This window comes from Trachurus trachurus (assembly GCF_905171665.1).
Source record: "Trachurus trachurus genome assembly, chromosome: 9".
Taxonomy (NCBI): Eukaryota; Metazoa; Chordata; class Actinopteri; order Carangiformes; family Carangidae; genus Trachurus; species Trachurus trachurus.
The window spans coordinates 24,854,818-24,879,910 of NC_139895.1; the positions used below are offsets into that span (position 1 = coordinate 24,854,818).

The following is a 25,093-nucleotide window of genomic DNA, read 5'->3' on the forward strand; positions in this document are numbered from 1 at the left end:
TCTGCAGGTCCCCCCAGTTTACAGTTCTTGTTAGCTGCTCAGCCTTGAACTTGGCAGGCAGATGCTTTCAGTGAAATTGTGCTATGTGCTCAGTAACACCTGTCATGGGAGAGTTATATATATTCTTCAGGGACTAAATACAGTTTTAGGATTTCAGGTGGTCAGCAATATGACTCTAGGTGATTTCTAATGTTTTGCCACAAATACTGGATGTGTAAATAGGCTATATCATCTTCAAAGGTGATGCTGTGTCAGTGGCACATTGGCAGCTTGTTTCATGGTACCACATGGCCCAAAAAAAAAAAAAAAGTTTTTCAGGTTTAAATCAGAACACATCTCATCCAGAAGAAATTAACAAGACCAGTAATTTCATCAAGCTGATTTCATTACCAGTTGTTGGTATTTTAATGATACAATGCCAGCTTTTCAACACTACAGAAATGTTGCAGTCAGTGCTTGAACGATTATTTAAAAAATCATGCATGCATGGATGCAAAAATATTTTTTTTAAATACAAATGCTGTTTGGCGATCACTTGCAAATGTTTCTTGACCTAGATTTCTGTGTTTGTATGCTTTAATGTGTTTTTTTCCTATTGGCACATCTGTCAGCAGTGGAAGTTTGTTAGGTCTGTCAGTCTGTAGTAACCCTCTCCGTCTCATTTCAGTGTGTTTAAAATGGAAGATCTATTTATACAGCATATCTGCGGGAGCTGGTTTCCCAGTTGCTTCATCAGAGAGCTGGTCTGTCTGTGGCAGGCTGGAGGGGCTTTAGGCTCTTCATCCCCCCTGGTGAGGCTCTATCCCGGCAGGCTTAGCGACACAGGCCTAGGCGGCTGCCACAGGGCTGAATGGGCTTGGGATAAATTGCTCTTGGTCTGCCAGAATAATGAAGAAACACACAAACAAACAACTTAAAAGATATACGCTGTGACACTCCCAGAAATATCACACAGATACAGATACACACAACACAGATGGACTTTACAGGTGGCCCTAGTGGATGAACTTGAACTGCACAAACCAGGCTTGCACCATTTGGGTTGAGCACTGAACAAACTTGTTTAGTTGGTTATTTGCTTTTACTAATAAGAATGTGAGACTTTGACACACAGCATTTATGATTTTCCTACTAGGGGGCTACTGGGGGCCTTTCTCTGAAGGTCTTGTGGACTCACACTCATTGAAGTGACCGTTCTGGCTCTGCCCCAAATTTTAATATTATAACATGCGAAATGCCCTCTCACCAAGTTTGGTCTGAATAGTTTTTGCATAAATTGTTAACAAGCCAATCAACAGGATGGAGTAAAGAATTTACCCCGGCCAGGGGCATTGCCCACCCCTGCCCACAGCAATGGGGGAATAAGTCACTTTTACATGCGTAAACTGCTGACAACCCAACTACCAAGAACAGAGTTTTAAAAAATCACAATGAAAGTGACCGTCCTGAATCTGCTGCGTATTTTAATATGTGGTTATGTGCGCCATGAGGTGCTCTTTCACCAAGTTTGGTTCAATTTGGACCAGTTGTGGCCAACAACGCCCGCCAGCAGAGTGAAAAATCTCTTGACCCCAAATCAAAGTCACATTTCAGATTTCATTTCAAATTTCACATTTCAGGCGAACCTGCCCCAAATTTTAATATGTTGTTACATGTGCCATGAGTCACGATTTCACCAAGTTTGGTCCAATTCGGCTCAGTAGTTTTTACATAAACTGCTGACAACACAACCACCAAGGTCAGAGTAAAAAGTCGGAACCAGACCCCGCCATCAAAAAATCACATTTAAAGTGACAGTCCTGTATCTGCCCCAAATTCTAATGAAATATTTCAGAATCAACTGGGGAATAGGAAAATATTGCTCTAATTCCATTATTACTTGAAACCAATGCCTACATAATCACATTCATATCTGAAAACAGTGCACACTGAGGTCTGATCTCTCCACCATTGTGTGCTCAGCTGTGCGTAACACCTAAGAGCCAACTATTGACAAGTATTGCAGCAGTACACAGCATGAGTGGCCCCGAGGCTGTGTATGGGGCTAGAGTGTTGCACAGTACTATTGACTGAGTTAACAAGGAATAAATTACTGCTGTTGTTTGTCTTCATGTGTTTTTTTTTTTCAGAAAAGTGATGTCATATTCCCCCATCTCTATCCTCGGCGCTTCCTTTAACAAGCTCTTTTACACGGCTCTGATTGTTTCATGTATCACTTTTGACTGACCTTTCCCTCCCTCTGTACTGTTCCAGATAGTTATGTAATCTCAGTGTCCGTGTCATTTGGGACCTCATATTGATAGCTTAGTCCTCCACTGTCCCTCTCCAGCCAGTAGTTGGCCACTCCACCCCAGGCAAGGGAGGTATGACACAACATGACCGGGAGAAAATGATTGATTCCATAAAGACTGTGTGTGTTCATGTCACAGCAGTGCATGTTTGTGCTTTACATTTGCACTAACATGACTGTCAGTTGATACCAAATTTAAGTTGCATAACCTGCCATGTGTGTGGGTTCAAAACAGTCTTGTCAGATGATGTTATGAGACCAGTGTTGACTGCAAACCAGAAAGACCTAGAACTTGTGGGATTTTACACAATGCTCTGCCCTGGAATGACACAGCACACAATTTCCAGCTGACCTGATTCTTCTTATCTTGTCATGATAAGGTGGGTGGGATTACAAAGATACCTGGCTGCCTGATGTGAACTGAAAAAAAAATCATGTAACCTGTGGAGACCTTTTTTGGAAGGGGAGGGGGTTTAATAGCACTGCTGAGCTGGCAGGATTTGTTTCCATGGGCATGTCAGCAGATCCTGTTTTTACTCAATAATTCTGAAAAACAGTTCAAAAGGTCATCAGGCTTTTCAATTCTTCTGCAAATGGTAGATGAGCTGACAGAATTTGTCTGTCAGCTCATCTACCATTTGCCATTTCCCTTTAGGTAACTAATAAAGTAATTTTTATCTTATCTTAATGGTAGTAACTTAATTTTACTTGTATTTAGCAAATGCCTTCTAGTTATTGGTTGTCATTTTCAAGGAAATAATGGGACCCACTGTTTCTGCTGTTATGACAATAAAGCTCTCTATTTACCAAATGAAAATACCCATTAACTAAAAAAAAAAGATGTAAACACAAAGCAAGGATAATAGATACATCATAAATATCCAAGACTGAGTAGGGGTGGGAAACACACCTTCCTAAAATGTTGATGTCTTGGACACTAAAACAAAATTATAACAGTACAATAAAAGCGAAAATGTAATTGTGAATAACATACACATTTTACATCAATAGAAATGCATTGGAAGCAGTCTATGAAATTAGCCGGTACAATGAAGAGAAAATGTCTCAGACATGATGTGTTTTGTTTACTGGGTGACATGAGTGCACACACCTGCATCTTGTGGCCTGCACAGTATTCAGTCATCAAATTGACTTTCTGGAATAATCTGTTAGCAGTCAACATCCTTTAAGACAACTCCGTAATGCCCTCTAGTGGAGTGTACTTGCATTACATTGTCAGACTCCTGTTCAAAAATAATTAACCCACACCACCATCTACTGGTCTATTCATGAAAGGCAAAATTAAAACACAGAGCAGGTTTCTTTATAAAAGTGTTTACTGGTACAATTGTTTGACATAATAATGATCTCAGAAAGAATTATGTAATATTGTATTTCCTTTTTAATTACATTCACATACATGTAAACATTTGTACTTACAATATTTATATTAACTTGAACACTATTTTTACATTATTTTGTTATATTCTAATGTTCTTCCAACTTTTGCAGATGTTGAGACAAAAATGCAGAGAAAAAACCCACATAAGAGTTGATAAATACTCATCATTGTCATTGCTAAATCACAACAAAATCTTACATTCATGCACTTGCCACAATGACGGCAAGGTCCTATGACTGTGTGTAGCGGATAATCTCACTCAGGTCATATCCTGTCACTGCAAAGGCATAGCCATCACCATCACAGAACTTGGCACCACAGATTTGTGTGTCCGTTACACACTCATTGTGCAAATGGGCGACCTAAGAGGAAATGGGGGAAAAGTTCAACTATGGGAAAAGGTCATAAATCATGCTTTGATTGTGAAAATACTATTATACTCTATTTCAAGACCAGTTACCTCCACACTGTTTGTCTCTGGGGTCACAGTCAGGTGCCACACTCTGACCAGAGAGTCCTCAGCAGCAGACAGTAACTAAAAAACAGAAGAAGGTGAATTTAAAAACTAAAATGGCATGACATACACCCCACAAAAATCTAATGAAATTAGATGTACCTGAACACAGTTAGGGACTAAATAAACTTTTTATTTAAAAAATAAATCATATCATTTTTGACTTGAAACTCTGCATCCCTTCCTATTATTATCTTATCTTCAAATGATGGATGTCAACACAATAAACTGTTATTTATTTTGTATACATTTAACTCACCAGTCCAGAAAAAGGTGCAATGTCTAATGAGTATATCCAGCGAGCATGGGCGTTGACTTCAGCATGCAGAATTCCAGTTACTGCTTCATAAAGACGGATCTGGCCTGTGCCATAACCTGCCACCACTGTACCTCTCCACAGCTTAACTGATGAGCAGCTCATACTGAAAGCAATAAGGAAAACAGAGGATCATTGCCATAGGGGAGTAAACGGAAAAAGATAATGGACATTATATTAGAGCAAGGGGAGATGAGGAAGAAACAAAGGACAAGGGAATGGAATATTAATTAGAGTACGTGAGTATAACAATGTATGACAGGGAGATGGAAAGGAAAGTAAGAGCAGAAGAGGAGATTTTAGAGTTTAGATGGCTGCCAATGCACCCCTTTTTTTTAGCTCAATTTTACATTGCACACCAAAAATGACTCTAACACAATCAGCTTCTTACTCAAAGCCAGGGATCTTGTTAAGCAGCTGAAATTCCTCCCCAGACTTCCAGACACAAAGGTTACCCCCATCATCTGCACTGACCAGATCAGCTATGCACTCCTGAGTAGACGAAGACAGAAACAAAGTGGAAAGGATTATGTAAAAAGAAAGAGGCTGTGATTTAGAAGTATTATGTAAAGCATTAATTGATTTAGGTATACTGCCATGCATGGAATAGCACACACATCATACCTGGCTACCAGAGCACTCAGAGGCCATGTCAGTGACAGAGTCCTTGTGCTCCTCCAGGACCTCAGACAAGGTGATATTACTGCCTTTACTGGGAATATCAAACACAAGCATTGCACCTGATGAAGTGCCTAAAGAGAGGGAGAAAGAGACAAGAAGACTGTCAAGTTTTACTCTGTATTTTCAATACATGTAACGAAATTAAGTATATTTAATTTTGCACTTACCCACACATATATAATTCTCCCACACCGCTGATATCCCCCGAGCAAACACTGATTGAGCTGCGAGAAAAATACCTTCTGTGAGTGCAGATGATTTGGCTTAAAATACTTTAAATACTTTTGTCTCACAAAAACAAGTGCACAACTGTGCATATACATTCTAAGCATGTGTAGAAATATGTTAAAGCAGGAAAATTGTGTTCATGTGTAATATGTTCACTGCATTTTATTATATAAATGAGTTCAATGCACTGATTTTTTAAATTCTGTTTTGTGTCAAGTATATTATCATAAGATTATACAGCATATCAGTTTTCATGCAAATAATTGAGACAGGTCAGTCTGCCTACATTAAGCATATCCACAGTCTACCTGTAGGTGTTTCCGGAGTATCCAGTGCATGCCAGTACACCATGATGGAGCCATCTGATTCATACATCTGAATAAGGCATGCAGATGAAAGAAAATGGGTGCCCAAACATATACATATTTCGGGGGGGGGGGGGGGGGGGGGGGGGGGTTATGACCCACTTCAACATGCACCTCATCAGAATATACAACTTCCAAATGCGCTTCAACCAAATGTGACAGTCATAGACCACTCACCTGGATGCCCTTCTGAGAGGTCACAACCAGCAGATCACGAGAGGGCAGAGAACAAAACGAAGCCTATAAAAAAAAAAAACACAGTATTTGTTTTTTGTTTGTTTTGTTTTTTTGATACAGCAAATGCATGTGCAGAATGCAAGAGCAAAAATAAAACAATCCATTCGTATTTGCCAGAAACCTGTTGAAGAATGTAGTTCACAATAATAAAAGTTTTTGAGTTGGTATTTCTCATTCTTTTATGCCCCGTACACCAGCATATTGGATTGGGACTTGGCCAAACAATACCTTATTTTCAATTTTATAAGGGAGAAATGTGTTGAGTGTAGTTCTTCCCCTTTTTACATACTATCTCCAATTTTAGGGCACTGTGGTAGGGCTCTAATCATAGTCATACAATTAAGGCAGTCAAAACTTTTCATGGCCAGTCTTGTCCTGGCAGTCCATCACAACAAAAGAAGATAATGTCAATGGGTTGCAAGAGTTTAACTTTCTTCCACACTAACATTCTGTCCAACTTACACTTACTGTGTGACATTTGTTAGAAGCTGTACTGTGGCCTGACCTGCATGATGAGCGAAGTGCTTGTTGCGACATTGGGCTCTTTGGACTGCAGCTGACGATGGGAGTAGTTGAGGCCGTCCCAGGACGCGCTGACCATGTTAACCACGTTAGCATGGACCACAGTGAAGTAGGTGAGGCGTCGCGGAGCGATGCGCAGAACACCGAGGTTGTTGTACAGCGCCGACGCGCTGTTTTTGATCTGGATGCTCTTTTCTTTGTGATACATCACGAGGTTTTCCCTTCAACAGTGGTGTGTTGAAATGGCAGTGGGCGACCTGTTAAAACACTAACAGAATAAAATAATGGTCACCACAGAGTCTGGCTAGGTGGAAATAGCGATTTAAATACTCGTGCAGTTATTTGACACGACAACACTGAATATTTAACATTAGCAGCAAGCTAACTTTAGATGTGTTAGCGAGAAGCCTCCTACAATAACACCGGATATTAGCGGTACTGCCACGTTTGTGTGACTACATTAACATGCGCTTGATTAAGACTAGATAACAACTGATTGCTCCTTTCTAAGTGTCGTCGTGGTGGATGTATCTTAAACTATAAGCACTTTTCTAGCTATCGTAGCAACAGGATTACCTCCGCGTCCTCCGCAGCCATAGAGACAACGCCACCTCTACGTGCTACGTCACAGTTGCGTGCTCGGTTGCTGAGCAACCGTAGAGCATACGAAGCAGGGGATACAAAGAAGAGTGTAAGGTAAGGTTTTTATGTAGAAATGGTCAATATTGAAATATTGAAACGGTGACTTTTTTTGTTTTGCAAAACGTAACCCATACATGTCACTTTACTATCACCTAAAATTAAGTGCCTCTTCGTTTCAAAACACTGCAGTTGGGTTTTTAAAAGCAACAACACTGACCTGTTTTTTGCACTTTACTTTTCCTTCTCTGTAGTGTTGTTGATACAGGCGATACGTAATCATAGTACGTGATATGTGAACATATTTATTCTGTCATTTGTGTTTATTGTTTGTTTTATTGTTTTGTTGATGATTATGTTGTTGTTCGTTTGTTTGAATCTGTCGTGGTTTTCTTTCTATTGTTTTAGTTTCTGTTGTTTGAGTTTCATCATCCAGAGCAAAGATACCTCGCTCACCAGGCAAGTCCCGAGCCGACGGGGCAAGACGTATGTCGACTGTCCAGGTGACCCCCCCTCCAGCACAGGAGCTGGAGGGGGACGATGTCATTCTTGATCGTGTAACCCACGCCCAGTGGATGGACATGCTGACCCAGGAGGAGGGAGACGAGACAGTGGGAGAGATCATGGAGGAACTGTTGAGCAAAGTCATGGAAGGCTGTTTGAAGGCCTACGTCGAAAGACAGGTGAAAATGTGGACTGGTCTTTTAGTGAATGTCATCTTGTTGATTCATATCAGTTAAATATTTTATTTTACATTCATTTCAACCACATGTAGTAGAACATAACATCCATGGTGTCTTTTAAGCTAGCACCTTTTTCTGCATCTTGGGCCAAGAACCACCTCACACAAATCCTAGAGCAACAAATCCTGTGCCCAGATGAAGGAGAAGGACCAGAGGAAGCATGTAGAACTGAAGACTCAGAGCCTGTGCCAACAATTTCTGATGCCTGGGCTCAGGGATGTGTACCTGTTATCAGTGCTACCCCTCAACATCACCCCACCGTACAACAGGTACCGTTGAACTATCGTGTACATAACACCTACATTGGTATATATAATATTTAATATATAGTATAAATCCTTGCATACTGTTGTCTTGTGCTGCTACATTTATGTCCTCCACCTTGCCTACTGGGCAATAAATCCTATTCTGATCCTGATAACTGCAGTACCAGTTCTCTGTATCCATTCTCAACAGGAGGCTGAAGTTCTTCAGGTTCCAGCACAAACAACTCCAAGAGTCGAAAATCAATGTACAAGTGTGACTCAAAAAAACTACTCCCCAATGCAATCTGAAAACGAAACAAGTCCCAGGAGTCCTGTAAGTGAGAAGCACCAAAGTCAGCACAATAAAGTACTAAGTCCTCAACCCCGACCAAAAACTGATGGAAAGAAAAAGCAGGGGGCTAATTTATCTCCTAAGGCTGTTCCAGGCAAATTCCTGCCAGTCCTTCCCTGTTCACCTGGGAGGAAGGATGTGGAGGTACAGAGTAGAAATAGGATATCTCTTGTTTATAACCAGAAGACTGGACCAGTGTATCAGCCTAAGGACTACCAACCTATACCAAGACTTGATCCCTCATGTCTGCCTCGACGCTGCATGGTTCCTCAGTATGAGATTGTAGACAATTACACAAAACCCAACTCTAAGAAACCAAGTGGACTATCCAAACTCGAACCTAAACATAACAGGCAGCAGACTGATCGGACAGCAAACATCCTGTCACCACTAAGCTGCAGTGATCAGTTTCAGAGGAGACACAAGGCAGATGTTTTTCTGAAGAAAGTGTCTCCCCTCAGACATTCGCAGGAGGGGTTGGAGTTCTCTGGGCCTTTGAGGCTGGACACAGTGGTTTTGGCCAAGGGCGTCTCCCTGCAGGATCCCCAGAGAGTTGAAAGTAACCCTCTCAAAACTATGCATCCTTCCACCTCTACCAAGCTGAGGCCAATACGAAGTGATGTAGCTGTGCCACTGTTTTCAGTTGATCAGATTACCGCAGGTCGATCATCTAAGGTCACCCCATTGCTTCAGTCAAAGAACTGTGACAAATGATTGTCTGTACCTCTTTTTTAAAGCCATATTTAATGAAATAAAAACAATCCCTGCTGACACAATAACATTTTATATAATGTCCAATGAGCTTGTCTGCATTTGCAATAGGAAATGTGCCCTATTAACATGTATTGTCAATTCTTATGCTGCTTATGTAAAAAGAAAGATGTGTTTTATTAATGCTTCCCACAATACTATAGTATAACGATGAAGAAAGATATATATATATGATATATATATGGTAACTCACAAAAAAATCAATTTTTGTAAACCAAAAGAAAAGATCTGGTACACCTAGCTAAAAAAAAAAAAAAAAAAAAAATCAGTCTACAACAGGCTTGTACTAAATCTTACAAATTTTTTAATGATTATAAAGTAGTGTTTTTGTTTTAAATTGTCAACTGGCAGGTTGCTCTTTCCATTACTTAGTCCACCACATTTAAATCAATGAAGGTAGACTAAACAATAGAAATAATGCATAATGTTGAATCAGCACTTCTGTTTTAACTTTCTAACTTTCATTGATGTAGCATTCATATTAGACTGCATTATCTTCACCTTGATGTTAATAATAAAATGGCAAAAAAGGCCACATCAATAATGAAATGTCTTTGGTGCAAACATTTCCACAGCGTTAGAAATGAATTAGATAATATTTCATTTGTTTAATCATCATTTTTACCTGAATTTTACACAACTGTATTCAAATCATGGACACGGTATGCACAGTACACATGAGTACCATGCAACCTACCTTGGTAACGTCGACGTGACGCTCGACGAGCAGCGAACCAATCAGCACTCGCGCCTGTCGCCTCTACACCAATCAAGGACTTATTTTGCTTGGTAGCAAGTTTCACTGACCCTGTGCACATGTGAGAGTGCGATGAAGGGAAAGCAGTGCCGATAAAAAACTTCAAAGATATTGGAATTGTAATCGGTTGGAAAGCAAATTAGACATGAAGAAGAAGCAGACAGTTGCAGAGGATCCAGCTGAGGTAAGACTGGCGACATTTATCATGGTTTTTAACTGATAGACGGGGCCGGTTTACTCAGTTGAACACGGTTACTTAAATGCTTTGCCTACACGTTTGCATTTCCTTATGATATTTACAGTCAATTACACAAAACAGATGCACAATACGGTAAATAATAATAATAATAATAATAATAAAAACGTGACAATCGCTATGGTTGACGCTTATTCGAAAATAGTAACCCCAGATTTCATGTCCCTCACTGTACTGGTTCCACATACAATTGCCACATGTTTAACGTTGACTCAAGCATGTTGGGTTGTTTGTTTTTTCACAGATGATTTCATCAGATTCATCTCATGAGGAGGAGGAGGACGGTGACGTTCCTGTTCAGGCCAAAAGGAGCAAAATTGATGAAGCCGGGGAGGGGGAGCTGGTCTGTCGGCCCGTGAAGATGTCAAGGAATGATCTGTACAGAGCTCCTACTGTCGAGGAGCTAAACCAGCTCAAAGAGGCCGAAAGCCTGTTTCATTGCAGCCTGCTCAAAATGCAGGTCAGTCCTCCCAGGGAACATAGAAAGAAACATAATTGGGGACATGATTTGTCAGACTGAATTTATGTCTTAAGTCAAGCCGGTGTTCTCATGTAAACAATGTGCTGTCATTCACTCCAAGTACATTTTCTGTGCATCAGATGGAGGAGCTGCTGAAAGAGGTCACCCTGAGTGAGCACAGGAAACAGCAAATCAATTCCTTCATCCAGACTGTCACCAAGCTGCTCCAGGCTGTGCCAGATTCACCAGAAGTGGAGGTTTGTAGAACTTTAAAGCTTTGTAACTGACTCGATCAGATCTCCCCAAAGTCATAACAGACCTGTTAATCACGTCTGTGTATTTATCAGGTAAGTGACCTGTCCTGGCTGTCGAGTGCAGTGAAGATCCCTTTCCTCCTGGTGCCCAAAACAACAAAAGGCAAGTTCCACATGGCACCTCCCGCTTCTGTCGATCTGATCGGTAGCTTCCCCCTTGGTACCTGCACCAAACCACGCGTCATGGTAGACCTGGCTGTCACGATCCCAGCTGTAAGTCGCCTGGTTCTTTGTGTTCTTATTTTAACTATATACTATATATACTTGACAGCAATGCAGTGCAAGACATTATAGACATTGGATTCTAAGAGACACTGGTGTGTTTCTGTTATTAGGATGTCCTCCACCCAAAGGATGTGGTGAACCAGAGGTATCCAAGAAAAAGAGCTCTTTACCTGGCAGGCCTAGCCCAGCATCTGACCTCCTCCTCTGACATTGGGACCATGCGCTATTCCTGTCTCCATGGGAATCGACTCCGACCTGTTCTGCTGCTGACTCCTCCAGGTATCAAGCATTATATTCACTTTTTGTGTGGATTCCAGCAGTGGATCATGTTCTTTGCATGTGAATATTAAACGGCAGGTACTTACTGGGTTATGTCTCATCTAGACACTTCCAGCTTCACCCTGCGCGTTCATGTCTGTCCACCTCCTGGGTTCTTCAGGCCCAGTCGTTTCCACCCTCAGAGGAATAATATCCGGACAGGGTGGTACACTGGATTGGAGACTTCACAGTCTGGTAAGGCTAGTTAAAATGTACCTCTCACCCTTTGATCACTCTCTCTCAAACAATGCCAATGCACATACAGTATATACAACAGCACACTTAAAATGTCACTTGTCATCATGGCCAATTTCATTTCTTGTTTCTTACAGAGAGCAGTGAACCTCCCACTCCACATTACAATAGCTCTGTTCTGGGGGACCTACTACCCAGGGCTCACCTTCAGTTTCTCTCTGCTGTCAGCTCCCAATGCTCAGCTTTTGCTGATGGGGTGGCTTTACTAAAAGTCTGGCTTCGTCAAAGAGAGCTTGACCAGGTAGGACGAGTACAGAGTGGTTCTTTTACTCACTGCACAAAGTATATGTCCTTCGTTTTTCCGACTGTTAATCTCCCCTCTCCTCTGTATTTCTCTCTCCTGTCTTAAAGGGCACTGGGTGTTTTAATGGTTTCCTGGCTTCAATGCTGTTGGCCTATTTGCTGACCACACACAGAATCAGTAACACCATGACAGCCTATCAGCTGCTTCGAAATAGCTTGAACTTCCTTGGTAAGAATATCTACAAACCATTAATCTGCAGTTTTTTTCTGTAAATAACATATAATAAGATACACAATAAGATTTACAGTGGTTTTACTCACAGTAACTTGCTTGGTTTTCTTTCTAACCCACAGCCTCTACCGACCTAACAGTGAATGGGATTAGCCTAGCCAAAGATCCAGACTCTACAGCTGTGAGTAAACCTGGGAATTAAGTTTACTTACACTTTTGTTTATTTCCAGAATTAACCATTATTGTCTGAGTGGCCTCACTTTTTTTTTATCTCTTCCTTGCAGCCATCTCTTGCAGAGTTCCACAATGCTTTCCAGGTGGTGTTTGTTGACCCCTCAGGGCATCTCAACATGTGTGCCGACATGACTTCTTGCACCTACAAACAGGTAAATACTTTGTGTGTGTGTGTGTGTTCAAAGATGATAATTTTTCTTTGGTGAGATTAAACATTGGGTTTTGACAATTATCAAATTGTTCTCAGCTGCAGCATGAGGCATCCGTGTCGATGCAGTTCTGGGACAACCCGACAGTGGATGGTTTCTACAGCCTCCTCATGACGCCCAAACCCATGATAAGGACAAGTGACCACGTATTCCAGTATGTATGATAACTAACTTTGTGGTTATGTGATGTATGATAACTAACTTTGGAACTACATACAAGCAGCTTAGATTTTATTTTTTTTTAAGATAAAAACCCACCACAAGCTGTCAGTGCAAGATTTAGATTTCGTTGAATTCTTTTCACAGCCTGTTCTGTGCTTTTCATCTCCCACTCAGATTATGTGAGCTGGTAAAGCTTCAGGCCAGCTGTAAGAAAATGAATCTCCTCAGCGAGTTGATGGACCACAGTGGGAATTATGTCCACACTGCGCTGCCCTTTCTTCTGTCACTGCTTCAGCAAGGACTTGGCCAGAGGATTCAGCTCCTGACCCACTCCCTCTCTCCTGATCCAGAGGTTGATATTTAAGGGATATGTTTATCTCAGTGCCTTGTTAACTCAACTGGCATAATTTGCACACTTTTTTTTTCTTTTAGTCTGAGCTCCTATTACCAAAGTCTAGATTAACAACATTCACATCACTTTTGTTTTTGTTTCATCACAGTGGTCTGTGGACAGTGAAGCCCCGAAACACAAAGCTCAGCCTCCTCTTTCCTTCGGTTTGCTCTTAAAGCCAGAGCAGGCAGCCTCTGTCCTGGAAAGGGGCCCACCTGCAGACAGCCCCAAGGTAATGTCACACATCTGTCTTTTCTGTGTGTGGATGTAAGTAAACGTGCATGCAAGGCTTCCACGGGTTTTAACCACATTCACAGGTAAAATGCCTTGTAGGTCAAACCCATGGTGATTTTTATGTTGACTCGGGTATAAAATATTTTTTCCTCGTATAGAGAAAAATCTGCTGGCCGTACTTTGAGTTTTTGACCGCTTGTATGTTTTGTAAATATTTCTCACAATGTAATACTAAATGTGTTTGCACTTTTTCACATTCATTTGTGACCATGCTGGTGCAGCAGTAATTCCTCACTAACATCAGTGTTGTTCCCCTGCTAGGCAGCGGAGTTTCGTGAGCTGTGGGGTTCTCGCTCCGAGCTGCGACGCTTCCAGGACGGCGCCATCACCGAGGCTGTCCTGTGGGATGGAAAGAGCATGTGGCAAAAACGTCTGGTCTCCAAACAGATCATCACACACCTGCTACAGCTGTATGTATTTGTATTTTTTTTTTATCTTGGCACACCACACTGAGAGACAGACACAACAAGACATCACATTAATACTGGTGGTTATACAGTGGTTAGTTTGGTCAGCAAGTTTCTAGCTGCACTGATAATACAAATATTTAGGTAATATAGGAATAAATCAGAGTCTTTTTTTCTTGATGGTTTTTATCCTAATTAGTACGACTACTGTAGAATATATCTACTCAATATGCAAGGTGTACAAAACATAATACTGGTAAATTAAGTGTACAGATGACAGCACATGATACATGATACACTGTTAGCAGCTTACATGGCACGCCGGATGATTTATGTTGAATGCCAAGAATTTCTATTTGGCACGCGTTAACTCAGATATTGCTGGCATGAAGTTTTCACTAGATCACAGCCAGAGGTGTAAGTCATCAAGTCAAGTGAGATGTTGTGAGTAAGGTGTCGATCAAGAATTTATGTTTGACCGCAGCTCAGCTGACGGCAACTGTAGTAGGAGAAATTTCTAACTTCAAGTTGACAGAAAGAATTTTAGATTCACAAGCTTAGTAGCACCAGCAAATACATCATATTAACAATGGGGAAGGTCACTGCTGACATTATAGCGCTGCCATCTCTGCAATCCTCCCTGACTCTTTTCATCTGTTGTTTCTTTCTCCTCATTCCCAATAGTATTTTTTGTATCTGAAGTCAGTATAGATTTCCATCATGCTTGGTTATTTCTGTCACACATTTCTGTTTACAAAGATCATCATGTTAACATGCTCTGGACTCAGTCTTGTACGCATCGTTGCAAACGCTTGTCCAGCCTCTGACAATAAAGACGGAAGTGATACACCAGGTACACACAAATAGTGTCTGGCCAGAGTGGCCAGTTTGGGGAATCTTGGCCCATTTACCCTCCACCAGTCGAGAGGGTTTATGTCCAGTGAGGGAGCAATGTCTCTCAAGTAGTAATCTACCTGAGCCTCGGAGTCTGTAGCGTAAGAGGAGCTGTAGTTGTCTCCCAGGAGCAGCATCATGGTGTTTTTGGTGTCACTTCTCAACTGTGAGGGCATGGCCACCTGGCTAATGTCAGGTGTGACCGGGGTCTCCTGCTGCTCATCCTTCGGGCCCATGGTGGTAGTTACCACATCTAACTTTGAAACCAGCTCATGCAGTTTAACCTTGGCAGCCAGCCTCCCTGTTGGCGTCAGGAAGCTGAGATGTTTGTGACGAGGGTCCAGCATAGATGCGATCAAAGCTGGTTTGGACGCTAGGTCGTTGGCATCAACCTGTGAACAGTGAAATGAAATAACAGTAATTAGACATTTATATGCAGTGCTTATTCTGATCATATTCGACTGGTACCTGAAACACAAAATGATATTTGATATTGGTTTATGCCTACCTCCATGTGATTTCTAAGTGACGTCTGAACTTTCAGCTTGAACTCTGACACTTGTTCAACATCATTCTCTCTTGGCACAAGATGAGTCTGAATGAGGCTGAATGTGATTGGGTAGATGTTTGAAATGGACACCTCTGTTTCAGCAGATATGACTGTTGTCGCCCATTTCAGTGTCGCCAGCACGGGTGTGAAATTCTCAATTATTTGCCAGCAATCGTCCTCCATCTCGAGGGTCTGGGCCTCCTGCCTGCTGGTGATGGAGCGATCAGAGAGCACGGCTTTGATGGCCCACCGCTGCTCCAGCAGCCGCTCAAACATTTCACAGATCGTGTCCCACCTGGCTTTGCTCGACTGGATGAGCTTGTGCTGCGGCAGGCACATCTGAACCTGCTTCTGCTCCAAGGCCTCGCTCGCCAACAAGCTGTGGCTGAAGTGCTTGACCAGTCTTCCAGCAGCAGCGATGATGCGGACCAGATCCTCACTCAGGCCGTCGCTGACCGCCTGCTGCAACGTGGTGCCAAAGCAGGTGGCGTAGTCCCAGGTGACACGGGCGCACGCTTGGGCTGCCAAGACGTCCTGTGTGTTATTATGAACGCACGCAGTCACTTTGCTACCGATAGCCCAGGTCTGCACGGTGTTGAGAAGCTTCTCTGTGATGCTGTTGGTGCTGGAGTGGCTGTCTGATGAGAGTTTGTGTGTGTGCAGCACAGCTGACCTCCCCTGCCAGTCTTCAGTAATAAACGAGCAGGAAACGGTAATGTACCTCTGAAATGGCATGGCTGTCCAGAAGTCAGCTGTCAGAGACACTTTCTCCACTCTACCTAGTTGCAACACAAGCTCCTCCACCTTCTCATGGAAGTGGCCTTCAATCAGGCGTGTGATATCACCGGCAGATGGCATTTTATAATTCTGCACTGTGTATGCAAGTAGTTCACGAAACCCGTCCCCATTGACCACGCTGATGGGAAGCATGTCCTTCTCTATCATTCTGGAGATGAGCTCAGTCACCTCCGCGTGCGTTGCCAGCGACACCCCATCATTGGGCATCGTGTCCGCGTGCTTGTTTTTGATGTGGTACATCATGCTGGTGGTGCTGCTCCTGTACTTCAGCTTCGTGTCGCATACGGTGCAGTGGACCTCGTCGTCCACTTTGATGAAAATGTCCCACACAGAGCTCCGCTTCAGGCGCTTCCTCTCTCCGTAGTCGCCGCGCTCAGGCGGGGTAGTGTTGTTGTTCGTGTTCACGTTGGGCGACATGACGGCAACCTGCATGATGTCCGAGCTGGCGGCGCTCTCCTCCTCGACGCACTGCACGGCGCAGATCACCGGCTTCTCGTCCTCCTCCAGCGGCGCCCCGGACGGATGGTACCTACTCATATGGTTGATCATGGAGCTGGTGGCTCCGCCGCAGTACTTGAGCTTGGCGTCGCATTTCATACAGCGGACTAAGTTCCCCACTTGTTCGAAGCAGTCCCACACAGAGCTGCGTCTTCTGCCCGTGCGCTTCATGCCCCGCGCAGCAAAGGTCTAAAGTCCAGTGTCTTTTTTCCCTTTTTAACGATAGCAACTTAGCTAATGCTAGCACTTACTGGCATCGCAAGAATGGGGATTTGGGGGTTATTAAAAAATAAATAAAGCACAGCTATCACCCGTTTCTCTTCCCGTATGTGCCCTGCTGGGAAATAATGGTGAGGTGAGTGTAGGGATGACTGTGTTGAAGCCTCGTTTTAATCTGACGATAATATACTTGTTTCCAACAGGCATGCAGACATCCCCGAGTCCTGCATACGGTATGTGGGGGCGATGGTAGATGACGTCATCAAAACGGGAAGTGAGGTAAATCGCCTTTCTTTTGTTGTTGTTGTTGTTGTTTTTATTAACCATACATTCATGGATCAATATCCAAATATTGCCAACAAAATTAATTGAAATCAAATTGAATTTATTGGTTTTGTTTGCTGATGTAAATGGTTTTTTTTTGTTATGGAAACCCTGCACTGCTTGTTAAATGTATTTTCCTCTAAAACATTTTGGTTGGTGTGTTTGCATTGCAATTTGAATATAGCTTTTAATATTTTTTTCTTTTTTTAAGTAAGTTTAGGCTTTGTATGCCTTCATTTGACTGTACAGTTGAGACTGCAGTGAGGACTGTAGCCTCTGCATATGGGGCACTTGCTCTACCCACTGCTCCACACTGCACCCAAGCTTTTAATTATTGTTATTTATTTATTTCGCCTGTATGTGAAGTTCTTGTGTGAGTGTGTTTGTGGTGTGGACCAGCACAGGACCCATATCAGTGTTGCTTTGTGAGAGTGTATGTGCACGTATTTGTATTCATGTGTGATGTGTTCTTCAGGTGTCCAGTACTGGAGAAGAGGAGAGTTTACTGGTGGTTCAGTCTTATGATGACCTGAGCAGAAAACTGTGGAGGCTGGAGGGTCTGCCTCTCTCCATCACAGCAGTGCAAGGGGCCCACACTGCCCTCAGATACACACAGGTAAAAAAAAACACTAAATAAAAGGTCCGGGTCTGGGTGCTTTTTTAGCTGTTTTGCCAACCCTCCTCCTGGCCATATGCATTTGTTTTTAACAAAGCCGACGAGAAAGCAATCCATGGAGCGGTGGATAGCGTTATTTATCATGTACGCATTATGATGTGTATATTTGTGAAGTCCTATCTGTCATAAAAAAGAGATTACGGGACGAGAGCTGGGACACCGGGTCGGAGGCACTGATATTGCAAGGTTGGTTTTTGGCCAAGAGATGCTAGGTGGAAGGCAGAGATCCTCCATTCTCCCTGTTACAAGTTACAAGTCATGTATTTAACTATCACAATTACTCCAACGCTGTTTAATTGAGGTGAAAAATGTAGCATAGCTAATGTAAAAATCTTGCATAGTTCCTCTTTAAACCCTTCTTCAGTGCAGCTGTTATTGACAGCTGCATTGCAACTGGAGAATTTTGAATTTGGTTTTGTGAGTGTTTTAACATTGAATCTGTGCTTTGCAGGTCTTTCCCCCTGTGCCACAGAAGCTGGACTACTCCATCTTTGAGAGAGAAAAAACATCCAGATCCTTGGTGCCAAAGGAGGGCAAACCATGTCCTGCTTATATCACCCCTATCAAAGGTATGTGTTTCCTCCAACCGGCTACTAATGAAGAAATTGTTCTTTAATATTTAGTGTTCAAAACTACATCATAGTATGTGGAATTATTGCATAACTTTTACACTCTGTTGTAGACCATGTATTACTATGAATTTTCGCTCTCACTGAAACATACTGTAACATCACTTATTTTCTTTTTTCTTTGGGGTGGGGCTTCATGTGTGCTCCCTGTAATTTATTTTCCACTACATAGGATGGCACCAGGCAAAATTACATAATAACTGACTGTCTGAATGTCTTCAATGCTGGAAAAATACAGCTGCCTAACCTTGAGATTTAGCTGTACATATTTATACAGCTACGTATCACTAACCTTTTATTTTTGCAGTGATCTGTCACATGGAGGGGAGTGGAAAGTGGCCTCACGACCGCCTTGCCATCCGACATATCCGAACTGCCTTCCACATCAGCTTGGGGGAGTTGCTCAAGAAACACCATAATTATCCGTGCAAGCCCTGCCCCACACACCTGGATGTCTGGAAGGTATTTTTTGAGTGTTTGTTTGTCTACATGTCCCACACTTGTCCATGAACTTTAACTTAATTCTCCCTATGTTTTTGTACCCAGGACGGCTTGGTGTTCCGCATTCAAGTGGCATATCATCGGGAGCCTCAGGTGCTGAGGGAGAGTGTGAATGCAGAGGGCCTGCTGGTTGTAAGGGACAATGAGGAGGCACAGGCTCTGGAGATGGCGACTATTCACAAGCCTCTGCTCACCAGTACACTACATGGGTAAAATTATAATGGCCACAAATTATACCAGTGAGACAGCCCTGTTTTACGCTGGGGACACACCGGACGCGGAAGCGCCGCAAATAGCTGCAAAGCGCCGAGAAGCGGAGCCAGTTTCCTTTCAACGCCCATGTTAACAGATTGTGTCGTTCACACCAGACGCGCCGTGGCGTGCCCCTCTGCAGCCAACTCGCGCCCTGCAGCGATTGTTTCGGCGTCTGGTCTATTTTTTGCGTCGAGCCGGGCAGGAAGTCAAACAAAGAAACACGAGAGAATCTGGTCAATTTTCAAAGTTAAAACAATTTTCAAAATCTATTTGTGTTTATTTATCTAAACCGAGAGTGAGAGAGATGAACACACACAGCTGAGGGGCAGAAGCGCTTGTCGACCGGCGCGGAGAAATGCGCGTCTGGTGTGAACAGCAGGGCTCCGGCTCAAGTGCAATTTTCGTTGCGGTATGTCCCCGGCATTAGATTTCTTAGTTGTTTGCTTTTGAACACTACGCATTGATATTAGAAGTAATAAGGACAGTTTTTTGGTAACGTTTACGCTTTCTTTAATGTTTGACCTACTTTCTTTCCTTTGTGCCACTATTTTCTCTCTTTTTCTTTTTGCTTTTCCTACAATTATGGTTTTCTATGATTTTTTTGCCCCATCTTATGCATCCCATCATGTTTGCAGGCTTCAGCAGGAGCACCCATGTTTTGGGGCAGTGTGTCGTCTGGCCAAACGCTGGCTGGGAGCTCAGCTCTTCAGTGACGACATTTCAGAAGACGCCGCAGACCTGCTGGTGGCGTCGCTTTTCCTGCAGCCTGCACCCTTCACTCCTCCTGGGTAACTACCACTCAAAAGGCCTGTTAATCTGGCCATTTCATCAGAGTGAAATTTTGTAGATATCTGTCTTGTTTACATCCCTTTGTTCCTTCAAGTAGGTCATGTGAGTGACTTTTTTTGTATTGCTCAGATCTCCTCAGGTGGGCTTCCTTCGCTTCCTTCATCTGCTCTCCTCCTTTGACTGGAGGAACAACCCATTGATCGTCAACCTCAACAACCAGCTCACAGGCAAGCGCTCTCGCACACCCCGGCCTTTTCCTTCTGTGTCAAACAAACAAAGCCCTCCTGACCCCTTTCTATTGACATCCCCGACATACTTTTAACATCCTGCTCGTATGTTTCGCTTTTTCAAACCCCTGTTTGATTGTTGCTCTCTTCTCTGTCACGTGTAGCTGCCGACTACACACAAACCAAGAATGACTTCATGGCCAGCAGGGAGTCTCTTCCTGTCATGTTTATAGCTACACCTAAAGACAAAACAGCATCTTTGTGGACCAAGCGAGCGCCTAGTGTACAGGTCAGTGGACACACAAATACAAGTGCACAATAAACACAGCTACACATTTAATAGATTAGCACAACTTTTAAAAACAATCAAACATTATGATACACCAGTAAATGGGAAAACATAAAAGAGAATCTTGAGGTCACAAGCTTATAAGTTATTTAGACTTTTTTCCAACTTTCTAAACATATAAAGAGAATCACAAACAACGGTGTAGAAAAGAGTTGCAAGTTCTTGGCAGAGAGCAGTCACAAAGTTTCCCGATCCTGGAGCCTTTCCTTAGTGCACACAGGTCTCCTGGATCACACTGAAAAATATTTATAATCACCAATTTACCAATTACTGTTTGAGTGAAAGAATAATTCATTTGAAAATAAAATATTGTCTAACTGATTATGATTCCATGCAATGAATGTTTAGCTGAGAAACAATTTTCAGATAATTCCACATGGACAGATTTATTGCATTTACATACCACTGGCAGAAAGCCATGCTTTTTTCTCAGAGCTGGAAATTGGTTGTTCTGAAGTCTTTCCAAAACTTCATGTAAGTCATTGATCTGGAAATGCAGAGATGTAGTGAATTATTAAAAAGAAAACATTAAAAAGTCTCATGAGAAAATCATGTTTACGTCAGTAATTACATCAGCAGCCTTTCTAAGCTAACTCTTTGAAAGCACTGCTTATGTTTTTGGAGACCAGCAGGTATAGCTCACCAGTCGCTTTTCATTGTTGTCCTCTGTCGTAGTGAAATAAGGTAAATGTTTTGTGTTGTATTCCGCTGTTTGGATGTGACCGTAGCTGTAAAAGAGTCCAGTAGCACACAGTAGTGTACAGAAAAGGTTCGCACACCAGCTTCCCATGGTGCGTCAATGACCTAGATAGGCTTCCTGCACTTGCCCACCTCACCTCCTCCAAGAGCAACGTTAACACTGAGACTCTCCCAGCATCCTCTTTTTATAACGGTGGTGGAGAGCAGGAACTTTGTCTTCTCTGACGTCACCTTGGCCTTAAATTCACCACGCCTAATTACAATGCTTAGCAGTATTTCCATTGTACTTAATCTGGTTGCTGAAGTTACATATATCATATGTGTAGAATTCACATTCCAATATTCACACACTCTCTAAAAATGAAAATGTGTTTCAAAACAAACAGGAGCAGACAGAAAGAGTGAATAATCTAACAAGTTGTTCCTCCTCCTCAATTCCTCCAAGTGACCACTAGAGAGCAGATTGTGATGAAGTGTAAATCTGAATGAATGTTGGAACTTCTTGATGCAAAAAAAATAAGCAGTGTACATATAATCATCTCAAGCTAATGTGAATAAAACTGTTTCCTGATGAGTGATGATGGTTTGTAATTTGGTCAATCAGTCTAATAGTTAGAATACAAAACAACTATTGTATTTGCTGGTTGAATGAACACATAGTCCAAAAGTCTGAGACAGATGTCTTAGATTTTTAGATCCCACTGTTCTGCCCTAGTCTGAGGTACACATCAGACTAGTTGAAAAAAATGCATTTAGAGCCTCCTTGTAATACTCTTATTTTTAGTGCCTTTTCATGCCTGCAGTTGTTGTTGTTGTTGTTGTTGGTGTTTTATGTGCTGTGGGAGATTGTACTCCAGTGTGGCTGTACAACCACAACAATGACCTTTATGACACTGTAGAATGACCAGATTTTTGTTTGTATGTTCAGATGCTGCAGCGTGTGGTGACGCTGGCTGCAGAGAGTCTTAAAGTACTGGAACATCAGCTGATGGACGGCAGCCAGATACAAGATGTCCGGGTTGGTTCCAGACTCCTGAAAGCTCTAACTCACTTACTTATTACTCCTCTTCTGAGTGAACATATCAGCATTGTGATTCACATCTCTTCCTTTGTGTAGGTGGTCATGCGCCCTCCCCTGGATGTCTACGACGTGCTGATTCACCTGAACCCCAAGCAGGTTCCCCTTCTTGGCCAAGCGGTCGACCCTCCCCCTGTCAACTTCGGCAGAGGAGCCGCAGCTGGCGCCGTGGCCCCGTCCGGAGGGGCCCTGCCTGTCATCGACTACAACCCAGTGTCCCTCTATTTGGCTGAGCTAAGAGTGAGTCTAATCTGATGGTGATACACTCAATGTAACAGGGAAGGTGTGGTTTTAATAACACCTTGTTGACATGGGATGTGAGCGGGAAAAGTGTGACAGGGATTATTCATGCAAGTCACAGCTGGGTTATGATATCCACTAACTTACTGGCAATAAACAAAGGAATTGCAGAAAAGAGAAAAATTCCCGCACCCAAATACAGATTAACGTTATTTATCTCCATACACTCTCATGCACATGACTCAAATATTTCAAGATGTTTCTCAGAGCTTCTCAGAGTCTTGAGTTGTTATTGAGTAAACTTGGCAAGAATGTAAGATCTCCTTGTCTTTCCCTCTTTCTTTCTTTCTTGCTGCGTCTCTGCCGTTTCTTACTCTAAATCTCCTGTTAATGCGATGAAATTAGCAGCTAATACATTACATGAACTGAATGAACAAGTCTACATCTAGCCAGTAATGATGGGTCACAATAGTTGATCAAAGAGCTGGTGATTGAACTGAGCTATTCAAACAGACGTTATGGCCTGCAGAGGATTTAAATGTCTACTTAACCTGTTTTTGAAATTAGGAGGTGTGAATCTTTTTTTTTTATTCCAGGTTTTACTGATGATGATGGACAATTAGTATCCTTTTAACTGCCTGTCAAGTTTCAATTCAGACATTACACGCCCAACCGCAGGGAGCAATATCTTCACATGCACTTACAGAGCAAACACAAACGTGGAGCACCAGTATCAGTACAACAGACCTGTCACATTTAATCCCTGTGTTGGAGCCCCTGTGAAAGTGCTGTAGCCTCTGTGTGAGATGCATCGATCATTGATTGTGGATTTTTTTAAAGAACCTATTGTGAGGCTACACTCACTCTTTCTTCCACTATGTAGTAACATCATTTCTGTTTAAACTTGCCAGTCTGTAGCCACATGTCCTGCAGTTTCATTTGACCTGGGTGTGATACCGATTGTTCTTTTCTCCATTGCTGATCTGCTTTGCTCTTTGCTGCTGCAGCAAAACTTTTGTCAACTTGTTCCTGAATCTTCTATATTATCACTTAACCTGATTTTGCTTTCAGGATGCATTCGGAGACCTTGCTCTCTTCTTCCGTGATCCCTACGGTGGAACAGTGATCGCAGTTTTATGGAAACCGAAGGCCTTCATCTCCATGCCTTTTAAGGTAAAGTTGATTGTTTGTGCTACCAGCTGGGTGTGTCTTGAGCATTATATTTTGATGCACCTCAGTCCTGCTCAGGTTAGTCAGCATCTATCAGACTAACCTTATGTCTTAATTCTCTTTGTCATCACACACCACAGACGTCACAGGTGTCTGCTCGGAGCGTGGAGGTGACTGGAGAGGAAGTAAATACTCTTCCTAATGTTGAAGCGATACTGGAGGACTTCCGGGTCATGGGGGAGGGTTTGGTCAAATCAGTGGAAGCCAGGCCTGAAAAATGGTCATTTTAGACGACTCAGATGTACATGCATACACACACTTGCATCACTTTGACCAGATACTCAGTTTATTTGATATATTTTCATAGTTTTTGCAGAAACAGAGCAAGAGAAACATGAATTAATTTTTGGACATCCTGTTAACATTATTGTGTTAAAACTGTCAATGTTGTAGACCAGTGATATATTTTTAGTTAAGCTGTATCATGTCCAATAAATGCACATCTACTCTTTTGATTTTCCTGCCTGCCTGCCAATCTGTACAGTCTATCATTAATGCACATTTACAAATCAAAACAGAGCTGAAATGAAAAGTTTTACTGATAGGAGAGGCTAAATGAATCGCTGATATTGATAATCGATTAATCAAGTAAATCAAGAATATAATATACCAGCTGTACATGAAGGTTGCAACTCATATTTACAGAACAACACATTTACTTTCCTTTTATGACAAAAATACTGAAATATACATACCATACAGAACAGCAAATGTTGATTTTTTTATTTTTATTTTATTGTAGCTATTACGTTTCTTTTGGTTAGTTGCATACTCCAGTGTAATAGCTAAGTCATCATGATTGGTTAACTTATTTTCACACAAGGAATGTTCCTTATCCCATCACTGTAAATGCAAAAGGTTTCTTCCTTGTAGAGTAGAGTAGAGAGTAGAGAATACTTTATTCATCCCTAGCAGGGAAATTCAAGTCATTGTTTGTTGCGCTGAAACATCGTCTGAACATTTCTGGTCCCACACAGCTCCAGAGAATTCATACACTCACCGGGTTTACCAGGAACCATTGTGAGTAATTTAATTGTGAATTTTCTTCCTCCTGGTTATGTTTGCACTCGTTGGT

At 42.3% G+C, this 25,093-nt stretch overlaps 5 protein-coding genes across 6 annotated transcripts in view; 2 read left to right on the forward strand and 3 right to left on the reverse strand.

Moving 5' to 3' along the window:
• The window catches only part of rhobtb4 (Rho related BTB domain containing 4), a 539,043-nt gene that overhangs the window by 48,066 nt on the left and 465,884 nt on the right, over positions 1-25,093 (reverse strand). The gene's annotated exons all lie outside the window — the stretch shown is intronic.
• Positions 3,831-7,150, reverse strand: wdr54 (WD repeat domain 54). Its single transcript, XM_083978876.1, has 10 exons — positions 7,132-7,150; positions 6,539-6,823; positions 5,974-6,036; positions 5,740-5,806; positions 5,371-5,427; positions 5,147-5,274; positions 4,914-5,014; positions 4,466-4,628; positions 4,153-4,227; positions 3,831-4,054 (listed from the first exon to the last, which is right to left on the reverse strand). Exons 2-10 carry the CDS (start codon positions 6,761-6,763, stop codon positions 3,923-3,925), a joined length of 1,011 nt encoding a protein of 336 aa, XP_083835002.1. The 5' UTR covers positions 6,764-6,823; positions 7,132-7,150; the 3' UTR covers positions 3,831-3,922.
• On the forward strand, positions 7,683-9,287 carry c20h2orf81 (chromosome 20 C2orf81 homolog; the record flags this gene model as incomplete). The annotated part of the gene is made up of 3 exons (XM_083978875.1): positions 7,683-7,877; positions 8,000-8,206; positions 8,394-9,287. The coding sequence occupies 3 exons, from the start codon at positions 7,683-7,685 to the stop codon at positions 9,246-9,248; spliced, it is 1,257 nt and encodes a 418-aa protein (XP_083835001.1). The 3' UTR covers positions 9,249-9,287.
• Positions 10,102-24,491, forward strand: nol6 (nucleolar protein 6 (RNA-associated)). The gene is made up of 26 exons (XM_083978353.1): positions 10,102-10,246; positions 10,563-10,778; positions 10,919-11,035; positions 11,126-11,305; positions 11,428-11,596; positions 11,702-11,830; positions 11,968-12,131; positions 12,242-12,362; positions 12,488-12,546; positions 12,650-12,751; positions 12,847-12,962; positions 13,145-13,322; positions 13,471-13,593; positions 13,917-14,065; positions 17,225-17,300; positions 17,821-17,961; positions 18,473-18,590; positions 18,958-19,112; positions 19,197-19,360; positions 20,042-20,194; positions 20,325-20,422; positions 20,587-20,711; positions 22,399-22,488; positions 22,588-22,788; positions 23,860-23,961; positions 24,099-24,491. Exons 1-26 carry the CDS (start codon positions 10,208-10,210, stop codon positions 24,246-24,248), a joined length of 3,435 nt encoding a protein of 1,144 aa, XP_083834479.1. The 5' UTR covers positions 10,102-10,207; the 3' UTR covers positions 24,249-24,491.
• LOC310990830 (zinc finger BED domain-containing protein 4-like) lies at positions 14,119-17,235 on the reverse strand. The gene is made up of 2 exons (XM_083978354.1): positions 15,465-17,235; positions 14,119-15,348 (listed from the first exon to the last, which is right to left on the reverse strand). Exons 1-2 carry the CDS (start codon positions 16,971-16,973, stop codon positions 14,800-14,802), a joined length of 2,058 nt encoding a protein of 685 aa, XP_083834480.1. The 5' UTR covers positions 16,974-17,235; the 3' UTR covers positions 14,119-14,799.

What these genes read in the sequence shown, in the direction of transcription:
- wdr54 (XM_083978876.1), bottom strand. Translation starts at nt 6,763, where the DNA reads ATGTATCACAAAGAAAAGAGCATCCAGATCAAAAACAGCGCGTCGGCG. An exon ending in CCTCTCAGAAGGGCATCCAG is followed by an intron (nt 5,807 to 5,973) that starts GTGAGTGGTCTA and finishes TGCCTTATTCAG; the next exon opens with ATGTATGAATCAGATGGCTC. An exon ending in TACTCCGGAAACACCTACAG is followed by an intron (nt 5,428 to 5,739) that starts GTAGACTGTGGA and finishes TTTTTCTCGCAG; the next exon opens with CTCAATCAGTGTTTGCTCGG.
- nol6 (XM_083978353.1), top strand. Translation starts at nt 10,208, where the DNA reads ATGAAGAAGAAGCAGACAGTTGCAGAGGATCCAGCTGAG. An exon ending in TCATCAAAACGGGAAGTGAG is followed by an intron (nt 17,301 to 17,820) that starts GTAAATCGCCTT and finishes TGTGTTCTTCAG; the next exon opens with GTGTCCAGTACTGGAGAAGA. An exon ending in AGCGAGCGCCTAGTGTACAG is followed by an intron (nt 20,712 to 22,398) that starts GTCAGTGGACAC and finishes TTGTATGTTCAG; the next exon opens with ATGCTGCAGCGTGTGGTGAC.
- LOC310990830 (XM_083978354.1), bottom strand. Translation starts at nt 16,973, where the DNA reads ATGAAGCGCACGGGCAGAAGACGCAGCTCTGTGTGGGACTGCTTCGAA. An exon ending in CACTTAGAAATCACATGGAG is followed by an intron (nt 15,349 to 15,464) that starts GTAGGCATAAAC and finishes CACTGTTCACAG; the next exon opens with GTTGATGCCAACGACCTAGC.